This window comes from Strix aluco, chromosome 2 (genome assembly GCF_031877795.1).
Source record: "Strix aluco isolate bStrAlu1 chromosome 2, bStrAlu1.hap1, whole genome shotgun sequence".
In the NCBI taxonomy this organism is placed as follows: Eukaryota; Metazoa; Chordata; class Aves; order Strigiformes; family Strigidae; genus Strix; species Strix aluco.
Window position 1 is genome coordinate 41,068,006 of NC_133932.1, and position 15,674 is coordinate 41,083,679.

A 15,674-nucleotide genomic window follows, 5' to 3' on the forward strand; every position below is an offset into this window, starting at 1 on the left:
ATGTCTCCTCCCCCTTAGCAGCTTCCGTTTGCTTTCAATAGCCATTATTAATTGGTTCCAGAGTTAGTATACAGTTTGTAAATTATAACTTAAATAATAACAGTGGACTTACCCTTAAAGACTCCTGGAATGAGGAGGCCTGGTACTGTGCATATTTAGCAATTGTTGTATGAGATCTACTGCTTTCACAACGCCAGATTTTCTTTGTTCCAGTGGGGTCCCAGTTTTCATCTGCTGGCTGCAGTAATTGTGTCCTTACTTCTACTATGTGTTCATTATTTGCTTCTACCAAGGTCTTAGTAGAAAAGAGTCCTAGATCTAGTAAGAATAAGATTAATAAGTGACAGTTAAAATAATAAAAATTTTCAAGAAAATTAATACTTACAAGTTATTTGAAGTGTTTCCCCCTCCCCAGCCTTCATAATACAGTCTACCTGTAGGTTAATTATTAACACCCATGATTAACACTCAAAAAGCCTTCCAGCAAACAACAGTAGAAGCTTAGAAAAAACTTGGCAGCTACTGTATAGACTATATTCCAAGAAACATTTTACATGCCTTGTGTAAACAAATCTGCAAACAATGTTTAAATGGGAAGTATTTTTCAAACCAGAGTTTGATGAATGCACTTCCATCATATAACACATTTCCTACCAGTAATGATAGTTTTTCCATCTACAGAGTTCAAAACATTGTACACAGTCAGATTATAGATCATTAAATCTAACCACGAAGATCTGTAGCCATAGTTCTCATAGGAAAAAAGTCTATCTGTAAGCTTCCATATCCACAGCTCAGGTCCCCTCTGTGCTCAACAAAATCTGGTGGATTTTTGGGGGTTTTTTTGGAGATGATCAACGTTAGAAACAGTAGCAAACTGAGAAATGACAAGTTACCCCAATTATTTGGAATACACAAGTAATACAGTAGTACAGAAATAAAATATCCACTTACAAGAACTGAAAGACTTATTTTTTAAAAAAACACATACTTTTTTTCCAAAGTAAAAAAAACATGTAAACTCACCTAATTTAAGCGCTCCAGCAAGGCCACGTATTACAGTAACAGGGTTGTTTGGATTTGTACAAAATTGATGTAAAGGTGGAAAGAAAGCATCTCGTTTATTTTCCAACTGTAAAATTATAATGGAATATTAGATGTCAGATGAATTTAAGCTCCTCATTTGTAAAATAAGAAAGAATAATTAGGAAAAAAGAGAGAAAACACAGAAAGAAGACAGCAATTTTCCCCATTTCACTGCACAGTGGGGAATGAACAGCTACATCATACAACTCTTTCCATGTTAAAAGCTGGGTTCATTCCTGAAATTAATTTGTTACTGCAATTTATTTCTTGGCATGAATTATTCCCAGGTTGCTTTGGTTTTTGCAACTCAGGTTTCCTGCAGTTTACTTCTTTATCTGACAGTAGCCTTGTACATTCTCTAAATCTACAGAATTCTCTGAAGAGCAAGATAACATACTAACTTTATTTTCAGAAGTCAAAAAAGCTAATTCTACAGATAATGTATACAAGAAACAGTTTAATTATAAAGACCACTCTCACAGTATATCTCATGTTAACCACAAAGGTTGATTTGATTTTCTTATGCTTTTGGGCACCGACAACCTCAATTTTATGTGATAGTCTCCCCCATCTTTTTTTTTTTTTTATTTTTTATGAATCTTTTAAAATGCTGAAGACATCCCTTCCAATGAACAAAACACAATACCGATTTTCCAAATACTGGGACCCACGCTGGCGTATTTACACAGTATGCTGCAGCATGGTGACTTACCAGATTTGTACGGACTCAACAAAGCTGCGATGGACTTTTAATAAGGTAGATTAATTCAGATGCAACACCTGGAAGCACTATTGCTTCCAACTTAATCTAGTTCTCAGGCAGACTGCTTGTGTTATCAGACCAAAGTGCCAACTGCTCTGGTTCCCAGGCTGAGCTGACCAAAGCTAACTTGAGGTTTTTGCACTGGCTGTATGGACATACTATAATTTATTATCATCAAGTAAGTGCACATCCTATAATTTATTCTTCTATTACAGAGGAAGCTAGCTCAAACACTTCATAAAGCTATTATGAAACTTTGTTTTTCAGAAGTTTTAATGCTTGCATAAGAAAATACTATGCAACTAAACCCTGCCTTTTCCTAATGACATTTTGTTCTTAACATCACCTCAACTTCTGTTCATTTTTGTCTCTACTATATTTTGAAGCAGATTGTTAGGAGAGTTTAGTTTAATTACTTCCTCATTTATACCTAAACCGTCACTTGCAAAAATGTACATACATATTTGAAATATTGTGCATTGTATCTAATGAACTGTTTTGCTTATTCTGCCAATATTTTGAGTATTTAAAAAACAAACAAAAAAAAATTCTGAAGCCCTTTTCCCTCGTTTACTGAAATTCTTAATTTACAAGTACTTTAAGAGTCAAACTATGTCTCAAAATTTTCTTTAAAGTTAGCATTTTTCCCAGCAACACTTGTTGGGAAAGCACTGTAATTAGAATTCAGCTATGAATTGTGAATCTTTAAGTAATTACATTATGTAATGCAGATATCCAAACAATTACAAAAAACAGTCAGCAATGTACTTCTATCATTAGATTTACTTACATAAATACTAGGTGTAGGTGGATTCAACTTGTCCTTTGGCAAGGGAGGGTATGGTGGAGGCGGTGGTCGTGGAGGTGGGCATTTATCCAATAGAATACTACTGTTAGATAAGCCATTTTTACCCAGATTCCTAAAAGGAAAAAAGAGCTGCCTCTGTCAATACTTGACAAATAAAATAAATATGTATTAGTGTCATCTCTTCTGCAAAATAATGATGTATAAGGAGAAACCATAGTTCAAGATGCACATAAAGCTCATATATTTTAATCAAGAATTCTCACTGTATAATTTATTATTAAAAATAATTCCCACTTTGCCTGCCCAATCTGCACCATCACCACTATTAGTGAAAAATATAGCCATTTTAAATAAAAGCAAGTATGACTCATTTGACAAAATTTAACAGAGAAAGCAGGTTTCAACTAGAAATAGAGGAGAACCTTATTAGGTCGGCACTGGCTGGTGGATGATCAATTCATAGCAGTTGAGACAATGCAGTCTGGTAATGCGGTGCATAGCGCTGTGGCAGAGCACAAAGTCAGAAAATGACAATGCCTCAGCCAAGAAACTGCTGAGTCACAAAAAACAACTACAATTACACTAACAACACTAAATTGAACAACCACCTTCCCCCTCTCTGATTTACGCATTTTGAAGCCAGAAGGAGCCACTGCTGCAGATTCTGTTTGTTTGAGCAACAGAGGAAAGGATCTACCCTGAATGAGTTGCTGTGTCAACACCTGTAGGTGTACTTAAGTGAGAACCTCACTTGTTTTATTTGCAGTCTTTCTCTGGAGATTTCCAGACACGGATAATCCACTGTATGTGTGTTAACAATTCCTATAATGAACGACCTGAAAAATCTGCATTCTGAACTTAGTCTATATTCAATTTCCAGTCACTATCACCAAGAAAGTATTTATTAACAAAAGCATCCCTTAAATTTTTGTTTGTTAAAAATGACTCAACTACTTCAACATTCTTCCAACTAAACAGTTTCGATCCTTCTTCCAACCTCACTCGATTCACTAACGGTTGTTACCACCTCTCAACACCCCACCCACAAAATGGGATGTTTCTAATGCATAATTTAGTCATTTATCTTCATAAAACTCATGGCTCATAAAAAAGTTGTTCTGGTAACAACAGTCTGCAGCAGAAAACACAGCTGACAGATTACACTCCCAGCAATAGAGCTTGTCTCTAAAACACGGAAACTGTCATACCAGCACTGAGAAACGTTATAGAGCTGGATGCTGGCATGTGAGAGCACTGCTTCAAATCAGACTACCACAAACTACGAGTAAGATGGACCTGGGGCTTGAGATCAGATCAGCCTGACTGTTATGACAAACACTTTAAAGAAAATGAGCAAACATCTCATGTATCCCAGGCTGCAAAGATAAGCATCAAGTCAGTCATCCAGTTCAGAACTTATGCCAGCCTAACTCAAACATTGCTCTCTGACAGAAGATCAGAGCAATACATAGACATATTTAACAACTGTCTCCAAAGCACGCCTGTTAAAATACAAACACAGCTTATTCCTTGTGCTAGGTGAGTCTAATGCCAGAATAGATTGCAACTTCAAAGAAACTGGAAAAGCAACACAGAAGCTTTGATTCAGCATCATCCAACTTGGCAAGAAACTTACTGGCCAGTGCTTAATGTCTGATGTAGTTCTTGCAAATACCCTATTGTCCCCCACACCCAAAAAGCAAAAAAACCCCATGGCAATATAAAATCACCATCACCCAGAGAAATTTATCAACTATGGCTGCATGAATCTGAGATTCAGACCATCTATACAAAGTGAAACTATAATCTGAATAGCAGGTATTAGAAGTGACTATAATCTTCGCATTGCAAAACTGAAAGATAAAACCAAGAAAAGCAAATACATAGTATGAAAAATCAAAGAGAACTTTGAGAAAATTCAGTTTGCATTCATAAAGAGTTCTCAGGCAGTTCCTGAGGCAAAGGAGATGAGAAAGACTGAACCTGAAGACAAAGAAAGGGACATTGCTCAGAACTAGCATGACTTAAGCTACTGTAGTCACAACAAGATAATCACCACAGTGAAAGCTCGGTAAAACCAGGGTGCGTGGGGTCTTCAGGGAAGGGGGGCAATAGAGAAAGGAGGAACTCCTATACACTTGGAGAAGCTCCTGTACACTTTGAGAAACCACAGGTCTGAAAATGCAAAGGAGATAGATAAGACAGCAGACAGTGCAGAGGAAAAGATCAGATGAACAGAGGTATCTCATAAAGTCAGCACTTAAAGCTGATACTACCAAATGTATGCCAGTTTCCTATTAAATTACTAAAACCCTGTGTGGAAATTTCAAGCGAGGAAATGGGCCAATGAAAAGCAAAGCTGAGATAGGAAAACGCTCGTAATTCACGTGGCACAGGAAACAGATGGGCAGAATATTTAAAGTTGTCTTTAACAGACCAGTTTCACTTTTTTTTTTTTTACTATGAATAACTTACTATTAATAACAATGCAAGAGAGCTATTAAAGAATAACACTGTAATTGACAGTGTGCAAAACAGAGCAACAGAAATTATAAGAGACACTACAGAAGTATTAAAAAGATTTGCTACTGGCACCTGAAATGAAGCCACGTGAGTATCCACTGCCAGTTTCTCCACCTCTGGAAATACAGAACTATGGCCAGCACAGGGAAAGTGAAAGGCCCTTTCTGACCACAGCAGCCGTGAGGAAAATCTCACACATCTCTGTTTCAAAAGTGCATTTTTTGTGAGAGGATTTCATACTGGCTGAAAGAAGCAACAGATGCAATGCTCAAGAAAAAACAACCCTGATTTAGGCCTCAAAAAGAAACTAGATGCCCAAACAGTCACCCACAATGCGGTGATGGAGGAATGAAGAGAAGAACAGGCTTCATTCATTTAAATTGACCTTCCAGAGGGAGTTAGTTGGCTTTTCGTAGACTGTGCAGGCAGGAGTGGGAAGAGAAGGCAAGGAGCAGCTGTCAGCCTCAGAAAGTTAAGGAAGGAGGTGCACAACTGATGTGCAGCATTGTCCTGAGTCAAAGCTGCAGCTCTCAGTCCACTGCAATTTGCTCGACGGGTAAAAGCAACAACAACTCATGCAACCGCTTTACCCTGATGACCAACCTGCCATGCTTATGAGTGACACCAACCACTATGGATGAAACAGGTGCCTAGATTTCATGTAAGGGATTTCTTGAATAATCAATCACCAGAGTCATTAAAAGACCCCTTTTTTCCATTTTACTGCTTTCTAGGATGCATTCCCACACCTTCCTAAAACAGTTTACAGCCTTCAGTCTTAGAGAACAACTTTCCCTCTGCCTGTATCAAAACACAGTTAACAAAAAGCAGATGTGTGACACAGTTTGCTTCCCAACAGTCACCTGTCCTCTTCATTATATAGCACTCACTCCCCAGTCTGTGCTTTTAGCAAATATTAACACAAATAATTTAATGTTATCTAGGGAATTCTTAACAAATGGAGACTGGTAGCTCAGCCTGAAACGATGCCTTCATCCATCTACCACACTTCTTCCCTTGAGTTTTCACTGCATGGACAACCCAGTAGCTTGTTCTGCAGCTGGGACATCCCTGCCCTACAGGAAGATGGACTCTAGCCTTAGAGACTCTCCTGTCAGAGCCCTATGTCACTATCAAAAACTAAATAGAACAAGACCAAAATCTGATCCCAAGGCAACATCACTGCAACACTTACAGTTACATGAAATTTATCATGTAGTTTTTATACACTTCATAGGTACTGTATTGACTTTGCTCATACTAGTTGACTAAAAAAAGACATCATTAAAGTGTAAAACCAACTGTGTTACACAACTCTATGAATTTTAACTCTTATTTTAGGATACAAACTCCCAACTACATCAAGAATATTGAAGTTAACATGACAACACTTTCCAAGAACCAGGAATCATTATAAATAATTACTATCCCTCACATTTATTAATCACCTCAATAATTTTATTATTTTGCTCAAGCCTAATGTCAGACTGAGAGGATTACGCCTATTTCTCAGAAAGCAGTTCCACAGTGCTTTCCAAGTCTTCTGGAATTTTTTCTGTTTTCTAATAAATATAAAAAAAAATATCTGAATGAATGATAAACAACAATTCTCTGGCCTGCTCTTTCAGAGCTCATGGATGTAATTTATCCAGGTCTCTGTTTTAAAAATGCCAAATTTAAGTATAACTATTGTTTAAACTTCTCCTTGATTACTGTGAAAACAAAAAGTATGTTATCGTACATCCCATGATGTGAACATCATATCCGCCTTTTTCCCAAGCACAGAACAAAAATATTTACTGAACTCTCTTGCCTCTATCGACTATTCTAATAGCTCTGTGTAGTCAAGAAACACAAAACCCACTAATGCTTCACATTATTCATTCTTGGCTATAGTTTTCCAAACTTCATTTCTGAGTTTTCTAGAACCTTTATCTTCAGTGCTTTTAAAAATATTTGCCCTTTTTGTTTTTAATTGGGAGACTGTGACTTTTTGATAACAATGAAAAGTTCCTAAACAATTTCCAGTTATCTATACATTTGGATTTTAGGTACACTTTACAGGCCAAACCAGGATAAGTAACAATCATTTAGACTTAAGTAGTTATTTTTGTTGTGAAGTCAAAGTGAATTATTATTTGAGGATTAGCTGCATGAGAATTAACAAGGTTTTACTGCTCAAGAGATTATAGTTATTCTGAAGAACAAAATTAATACCCTCTTCCCAAATAAAAATCACATTTAACATGAACATAAGGAACTGTGGATTTATGTGATAGTCTATATCAAATCTATGAGAATTAATTAATCTACAAAGAAGAATGAACAAAACATTTTAAAAATGTGCCTGCTGAAGGCATCGGTTGAAGTACTGGGATGCACAGCACTTACTCGACCCAGTTCTGATTCAAAACAGAAATATGCAGTCTTTCTTAACAATTGATACAATTAATTGCTTTCATACTCAAAGTTATTACAAAACCACAGAAAAATGTCTGTCAACAGCCATCACCCTAGGAAGGAGGCGGTTATTCACAATGCCTAACTTGCACTCTCCGAGGTTCACCTCCCCAAGCTCCTTCTGTAGCTGGTAGAGAGAGATGCGCTCTCAGAGAGGAATATAAGTAAGTCAAGCCAAGCTTACATTATGGTTAAATGCAAGTAATGCCAGATAATTATACAACCTGTTTATCATGCAGTTCTCCACCCCAGCCTTTCACAACCAGGTACTAGCTGGCAATACTCCCAGAGATCTTTCTTTTTAAACCTACAGAAAAACCTACAATAGAATTGTGGATTTTCTCATTATGCAAATATATTTCTAATAATTTTTGAATTCTGTTCTGGTTTTGACCTCAATAGTATAGGTTGGCAGTGAATTTCATAGGTTAATTATATAAGAAGTAATGTTCCTTTTTACGTTAATGACTTTTACATCTTTCCTTTCATTTGCTAATCACCTTGTTCTTAAGTTGTAAGACAAACAGAATCACATTAATGACTTATGTAAGAAAAGCACTGCACAAGCGGTACTGAACTTTTTCATATGCTTGCCTTTCCCCTAAACTATACACCTTTTCTATGTGTTTTTTTTTTTTTAATTTTCAGATAATTCTGCTTCCCATCTGCAGATTTCTGTATTTGCCTTTTGAAACAAAATGGAATATCTTACTCTAAGCAGGGTTTAGCTTGTGAAATCACAATATTTCAAATTTTATTCTTAAAACTTTTGCTATGGTGAAGTTGACTTGCCAGAAGTAATGTGCCTTTAGAGCAACTAAACAATTTTGCCTTCAAGCCAAAAAGTCCTTTGCTTACCGACAAAGAAACCTCCCAATAAAACAAGAGTTGCTTTTGTTGTTTTTAAGTACAAAACACAAACTTAATCTGGCTCCTTCCTCGGCAAAGTACTTCCTCTCAAATAGATTTAGGCTCTTTGCCTCTCAACTGCACAGTTCCCAAAGCAGTGATTCAGTAATTGATTTCACAAAAGCAGGCTTAATTGCCAGGGAGCAGCACCTTCAGAAAGATCAGCCCAAGTTTGTTTCTGCCCCAGGCTTCAACACAGAGCCCACCGCGAAACGAGACATCTGCCCACTCTAGCCTCTGCATTGCTTCTCCCACTCCTCCTCATGAAGCTTATTTCCTACGCTTGTGTCATGCTGGCCATTTATCAGAACCTTTTCCAGACTGTCGAGTCCAGACCATCTTCTGTTCCTATACATCTATAATTTTATAAGGTCCCTCGAGAAGCAGCTAATCTCTCCAGGTCTCCTGTCACTTTTTTTTCTCAGTGGATTGCTCTCTACTCGTTCTCTTTGCACACTAAGCAAAAAGAACTATAAAAAGATATGTTTGCCCCTTTTAATATGTGTTACCATCAAGCCTACACCTCTCATTTGCCTTCCTCAATTAAGCCAAATTGGTAAAGCTTTCAAGTTCAGAAATGCCTTACAGTTTTCTAATTAGTCTTTCCATATATCACCATAAAAATGCCATCAACAACTTTCAGCTGACACGAAGTTGCCCAGTTATCCAGCTGGGCTCTTTAGAACTGTCTGAGGACTTCTTGCACAGACTTCTCTAAGTCATTAGCAAACAAAAGTTTTGTTCGGAGCTTTGCCTGTTCTTTCAAGGCTGTGAACAGGTTTTAATAAATAATGATTAAACCCCCCCCCCCAAACACTAAGCTATTTCTTATTTCTTTTAAGAGAAACAAAACAAGTCAGGAACTTAAAGGACTCACATCAGTTTCAGAAAGGGCAGGTGATTGACTCTCTTAACTGAGATGGATACTGGATTTTTAACATCACTCCTCCAGGATGTTAATTAGATGCATGCGCCGGTTGAAACACAGAGCTAGAAATTCGCTGGTTTCATTTCAGCAGAAATAAACAGCTTGAGTATTAAATCTCAAGTCTTCTGATAACGTTTCATTAATTCTCCTTTCACAAGGATTGTTCACAGGGAAAAGATACTTACATTTCTAAGAGTACAGAAAAGAGCTTCTGATAACAGCCTTTTTAAGGAGAACTGACACACAGCTAGACAAAAGCAGCACGCTCTTCTTTTTTCCCCATGTATTAACAATCAGCTTTTCTAATAACAAACTCAGAGCAGTTATTCCTAGTGTATTTTCTTCTTTTAATCACATGGTTTTAACTTACGCTCAAAATTACTTGGGTTTTATGGTGGTTTTTTTTTTAATGACCTCAACGGGATTTTCTCTAGGGATCTAAGGAAGGATAATTAATTTAATAATACACTCTTTTATCTGTTATTTTGCTCAGAGGCTTAAAGAAATTTAGTTTGCTATGTAGACAGTTTACTCTATCAAACATAATAATTTAGTTGTTTTATAATCACCTTAAAATTTACTGTTGCACTCAGTTTTACTGGTAAGGAAGGCCAGCCAAATCACACTCAGCTTCCCAGAATCACCTCCTCATTTCTCTTTCATCAGTACACTCCAACAGCAGTTTAACAAGATGAGCACATTTGTTACCCTACTGTTCTCCAGAACAGCATCTTAATGAGATTTGCATATTTTAGTCAATAGCTCAGCTACTGCATTTCTAAATTCCTTGTAGCTTTTCAATGAACATTGTCTAGCCCTGCAAGGGAAGCTCCTGGTAGAAGTATCAATTGCCATGCCTGCACCTTCTGTGTGACCCCTTCTCAGCCTCCTAAACAACCTCATTTCATCACATGAATAGAATAGGTCTCTGTTAAATATTTCCTCAACATTCTCACCGAGGAAGATGGATATAAAGAAACTTTTCAGCCTCTGCAATGATCTTGCCCTACTTAAGCACTCACTTTAGTCTTTGGCAAAACAAAACATTTACCACCTCTGTTCCTACAGACCAGACAACCTATTCACATATAATAAAAAGAGAATCAAATGGAGTTTTCTACTTGGCATGTGTTTTACTTTTTATGATACAAAGTAACTCCTTTCACCTAATGGCTTCACTTGAGCAGCTTTTATTAAGACAACACCTGTTTACATAAAGCAGCACTGCAATCTCCCAGCATTTATTTTTGCCTACTTCCATTTTCACTTTATTGTAATGCATGATTTCTGAACCCCTTTTCTAATAATTGCTTTTACTTTAAAACCCACCAAACTTACACATCTCTGATGTTTCTTTGTTCCTTAACAACAAGCAAAATCCTAGCAACATTAACAAACAAGTAATTTTTTGATGGTATTACTATGTTGCTTCCTGATAAAATTCCTCCTGTGAGATGAGGAACTTCATTATACTGCAGTTCACTATCCTGTAGTAGGTTAACTACAGTTACATTGTGAATCAACTTCTGTGCATTACTTAATCCCAAACTGCTAACAATTTCAGGTCTTTTGTGCTCCAAGCAGAAATAAAACTGTAGGGTCTAAAAGACGTAAAAAATGCTTTCTCTTAGACTTTTTTTAAAGCTGTAAGCATTTGAAAAAAAGATTATTTAACAAATAGACTTCTGAGGAATTTAACTGTGACTTACAAGTAACATAAACAGTCTGGGGTTTTGAAGTAAGCATACAGTAAACAGAGCCAAATGCAGAATAATGAGGAAAATCAAAATTATTAATCTAGACCTCCAGCTAAAAAAAGCAAGTTACATCCACCTGTTTCTAACCGAAAAACTGTCTTTCTTTCCCTAGAGAACACCAGCAGGACAATAGGGCAACAGACTGTATCAAGTAAGTATTGTCAGACAGCAAGAAAAATATTACAGAATATAATTATCCACATTAGAGATGAAGCTGGAATGTCTTTCTGAACGTATGAAATGAAATAAGGGTATGTATGTAACAATGGCAAATATGAATATATTTAAGGTCCAATCCAGTGTAGCTCCAATATATAAAACATAGTACTACAGGACAATTCCCCTCTCCCTGTGCATGAAGCTTATTCTAGCATAGGTGTTTGGGTTTTTGATTGTTTAAGGGAAAAAAAATATCAAGTAATTATTTTCAGGTTTTCTATTGTGGACAGCTTTTCTTCAGTTTTTACAGAAATTCTAAAAATCAGCATTTTTGGTCACAAATTCACTTTTGAACCTCAAGATATCGCTTACAGAGATAGTGCCCAAATGTAATCCGTACTATGGGAAGTACTTTCAATTCTTTGCTTTTGCATTACCTTACACTGTTTTAAAATAAAGGTTAACATGCACTTGAAGTTCATAGTATCTGATATATTAGTTTATAAACATCTTCTATTCTACTATGTATAAAGGTTGACTTATTTCGTAAATAAGCAGGGCTTTCGGCAGAATATCTTTCAGTATTCTCCCCTCTAGACATTTTTTCCTAAGTTAATAATGCAAACAGTATCTATGACAAGGATGTTCTCCCCAGAGCTCTGCTCCTGAGCTGTCACACGCATGCATGCATACTTTCAAACTCTACACATTTTAAAACAAAGCAAGGGCTAATCAACTAGTTAACTACATAGCTGGCATACCCTTGTCCTCAAATGTATGCATGTAAACTGTACCACATATAAGGATGGCAGGAAAAAGAGCTATTAATATATTATACAGTGGTTATTTATATGGCGTTATTATTTCTATAAAAAAAACCATGTAGACAGAACCTTTTCCCTAACAGATAACCAGCCCTAGCACAGGTCAGAAACAGTAATAACGAGCAAAACACAATTTTCACAAATGGGAAACTGTCTTGTCTGACTGTCCTTACACTTTAGGCTTACCCTGCAAATGTTGCAATTGTTACCTTGTTGACAGTCCCACAACATTTCTCATATTCTTTTATTATTAGAAGACATACACTTCTCAGCAAGCATGGTTTGACTAGGGGAGATCCTGTCTCTAAACTTTGTAAAAGTAGTTCCAGCCCACACTGAAGCATTTCTACCTCCAAGCTGCTAAAAACCAAGTCTCCTCCACTTTTCCCATTGCTCATCTTTCTTTATTATCTGCCTTGCTGAACTGAGGTGCAGACAGGCTGAAGAGGGAGCTCTCAATCTCTACTCAGTAAGAAAGTAAATGGCACATCTAACACTTTTTGAGCTGTCTGCAAACTAAGTGGGGCAAAGTACTAGCTTGCCTCCCTTGAAAAATGACTACATGGGCCCCAAGAAAAAAATGAGTAGTTACATGAGCCCAAGTGAAACACTGTAGAAAAAGATAAGAGACTTGATCACCACATTAGGAAGTACTTTTTTAAGGGTCAGTATTTCACAATTAGGGTCCCCAAATACTGTTAGACACTTTTATGTACAATTTAAAGCAGAACTTGGTATCATCCCAGTGAGTAAGTTAAAGAAAGCACAGTAGCAGTATGTGGCCCAGCAAAAAGTAAGCTTGACATGCAGGTCATGGAAAAGATCTGTACGTTCTGTTTGTGCTTAAAACTTGGCCCTTCTGCACTAAATTCACAGGTTCAAGTTGGAGTTTCTCAATAGCCTTTGGCAGGCAGATTTGCTCTGCCTGTCCTTAAACAAGGTGCAGCTAGGAACTCGGTAGCCAGTACTCAAGCAGCGCTCGGTCATGTCTGTGACTGGCCAAAAATCCTGCTGTGGGCATGCCGGCCCGGGCGAGAGCTACACCGCAGTGCCTGTGCACCGGCTCTCCAGCTCCCAGCGCGGTGGGAAGCAACCTCACACCTGCCTGCGGTGGACTTTACATTTGCTGAGGAAAGCCCCTGCAGACACTTACTTCTATGTCATCACTCACAACAACGTTTTTTAAATTTCTTTTGCTGTAACAAAGCCACAGTTTTTAAAGCAGAATAAAAGAGGAAAATACCTTATCATTCCTTTACTTTAGAAATGAAGTATTACTGGGAATACTACCTCTATCAATGAGCACAAAAGTAAAGACTTGTATTAAAAACTGGTTTAGGATTTTTGTAATAAGAATGGCTCAACATTTTGCTACCAAACACAAATTGCAGGTCTCACCTATGAAGAGCTCAATAAACAGCGTACTAAAACAATCAAAATCCAACATGACTAGAGAATACACTTCCCATCACTCTCCCAAGAAAGCTGTATGCCAATTTTTGCTAAGCAAATTCTGAAGACACAGACCAGCTAAACGTCAAGGAAGAACTTTAAGTCTGTAACAATTTCTTTCATGTGTATTTGCAATACACTCATCCTAATACCAGACATCAAAGCTATTTTTATACTTCTACCAGCAAGAATACATATATGGCCCCAATTAAAAAAAGCTGGAAATTTATCTTTGTAACACATAGCTATGACCACTATACCATGATCAGTATTAGTCATCAAATCCCAGTACATTAGAAACGAGTTAAGTCTCAATCACAGTAACAGATGCAGCTTTTTGCATTTAACTGATTTATGTGGATGCGGTGAAAGAAGGGCATATGCGAACTTTACAGGTATCTTACGTAACTTTTTCACAAATGGCAACAACTATAAGACATGGACACAGAAATCAGTGTTCTAAATGGTCATTTCAATTTCTCCACGTTTGGATCTCAAATAAAATTCTTTTGAGAAAGAAGGCAAATCTCTCCAAAGACTACCTAGAAAATCTAAGGACTTTGAGATAGTCTACAGAGGTAAGGCTGTGAGCAGTAAGCATGTAGCGTGAATTTGCAAAGCTAACTACTATCTGACAGGCTCCCTGCTAGCACACTTAAGCCTGAGCTCAACTTTTGAAGGAGAATTAATTACATTTGAAAAACTTTGCCTAAACTGTGTCTACCAGGGTTTGCTCCACTTTCAATGGAATAAATTCTCTTATGTTTAATGTACATTGACTGATAACATAGTGCATTAATACTGGACAGTTATATACAGTAAACAGAGTTCACAGTTCACTAGCTTTCCCATGTAGATAATTTCAGTGTATAACAACATAAAGCTATTTCTGAGGAGATGTGACCAGATGTCTCCAACTTGTCTATGTAACTAACATACCATACTTCTGCCTGTCAGCATTCATACTCCACAGGCACTCCAAAGTACCTATATACTTCAAAGCTTCATAAAGGAACCTTCATCCTTTTAAGTAAAGACAAAATTGCAAGTGTTGCTGCCAGCTTTAAAGGAAAATTAAGCCAGCATACTTTTTCATTGTCATCACATATACTTAAATGTTGGTACTTGTAACATTGTCCATGAAAAACTCCTACAATACTTTTAAGATGACTAAGGATTTCACTCTGATGACAAAATTTGTTCAGTGATGACACAGCACAGTGCAATAATGAGAGCAATACTATATGCAGAGCTCTGCTATTGTGCAGGATGTCTAAATATAGGGCTTGTAAGTGGCATGCGGGGAGGAAAGTCTCAGAAGATTCTGCAGAATAATCACCAAGTCTCAGAAAAAAAAAATTTATTACTACTGTGGCAAAACTCATCTTTCCTTCATGCAGGGGAGTCTATGAAATTAATCTTTTTATTGTTAGAACCTGTATCTAATGAAAGAGTTGGATTTGAAAGAGACTCTGAAAATGTGCTTGCTGGATATAACCATCAAATCCAGCACTCTGACTTCTGCTGGAGGTTCCTACACTCAGACAACTACACCACTGTCACACCAATAACCCAAACTATGCAACCCTCACAGATGCATTTCCATTTATTTTTCTTTGGAAAGAGGGAGGAGTTTACCTGCCATTTTTTTGTGATTTAACAACACCGAGATAAGAAATATATAGCTAAGAAGCATATAGAAATGTCAAGACTTGGAGCCTGGTGTTTCTACTACACTGCTTTTTACTAAGACAGACCTAGGAAGCACCAGAAATGTTAAGGGAATGCATTTAAGCTGACTACATGGATATAAAATGGTCTAATCATTCTAGTGCCAACATGCCTGTCAAGAAGATGGGACTTGTGTGTCACTGATGAACACTGTCAGACAGTTTAAGATAGTATTGCCCTCAGTCCACCATTCTCCTCTGCACAGGTGGCTAGATTTTCTGCATTTCTATACCACTATATCTATACCACTGTAGCTTACAGTATAACATCTTTG

The 15,674-nt window shown here is 37.1% G+C and overlaps 1 protein-coding gene across 20 annotated transcripts in view; it reads right to left on the reverse strand.

Annotated features, from left to right (window-relative positions):
• KDM6A (lysine demethylase 6A) overlaps positions 1 to 15,674 on the reverse strand; it is a 165,016-nt gene that overhangs the window by 20,281 nt on the left and 129,061 nt on the right. For all 20 annotated transcript variants that reach the window (XR_012621920.1, XM_074814498.1, XM_074814492.1 and 17 more), the window contains 3 exons: positions 2,640 to 2,769; positions 1,027 to 1,132; positions 113 to 318 (listed from right to left, as the gene is read on the reverse strand). Coding sequence is in view for 19 of the 20 variants with exons in the window: in XM_074814498.1 (XP_074670599.1) it covers positions 113 to 318; positions 1,027 to 1,132; positions 2,640 to 2,769 (442 nt within the window). In the remaining variant the exon portion in view is untranslated. The remainder of the gene's footprint in view (positions 1 to 112; positions 319 to 1,026; positions 1,133 to 2,639; positions 2,770 to 15,674) is intronic.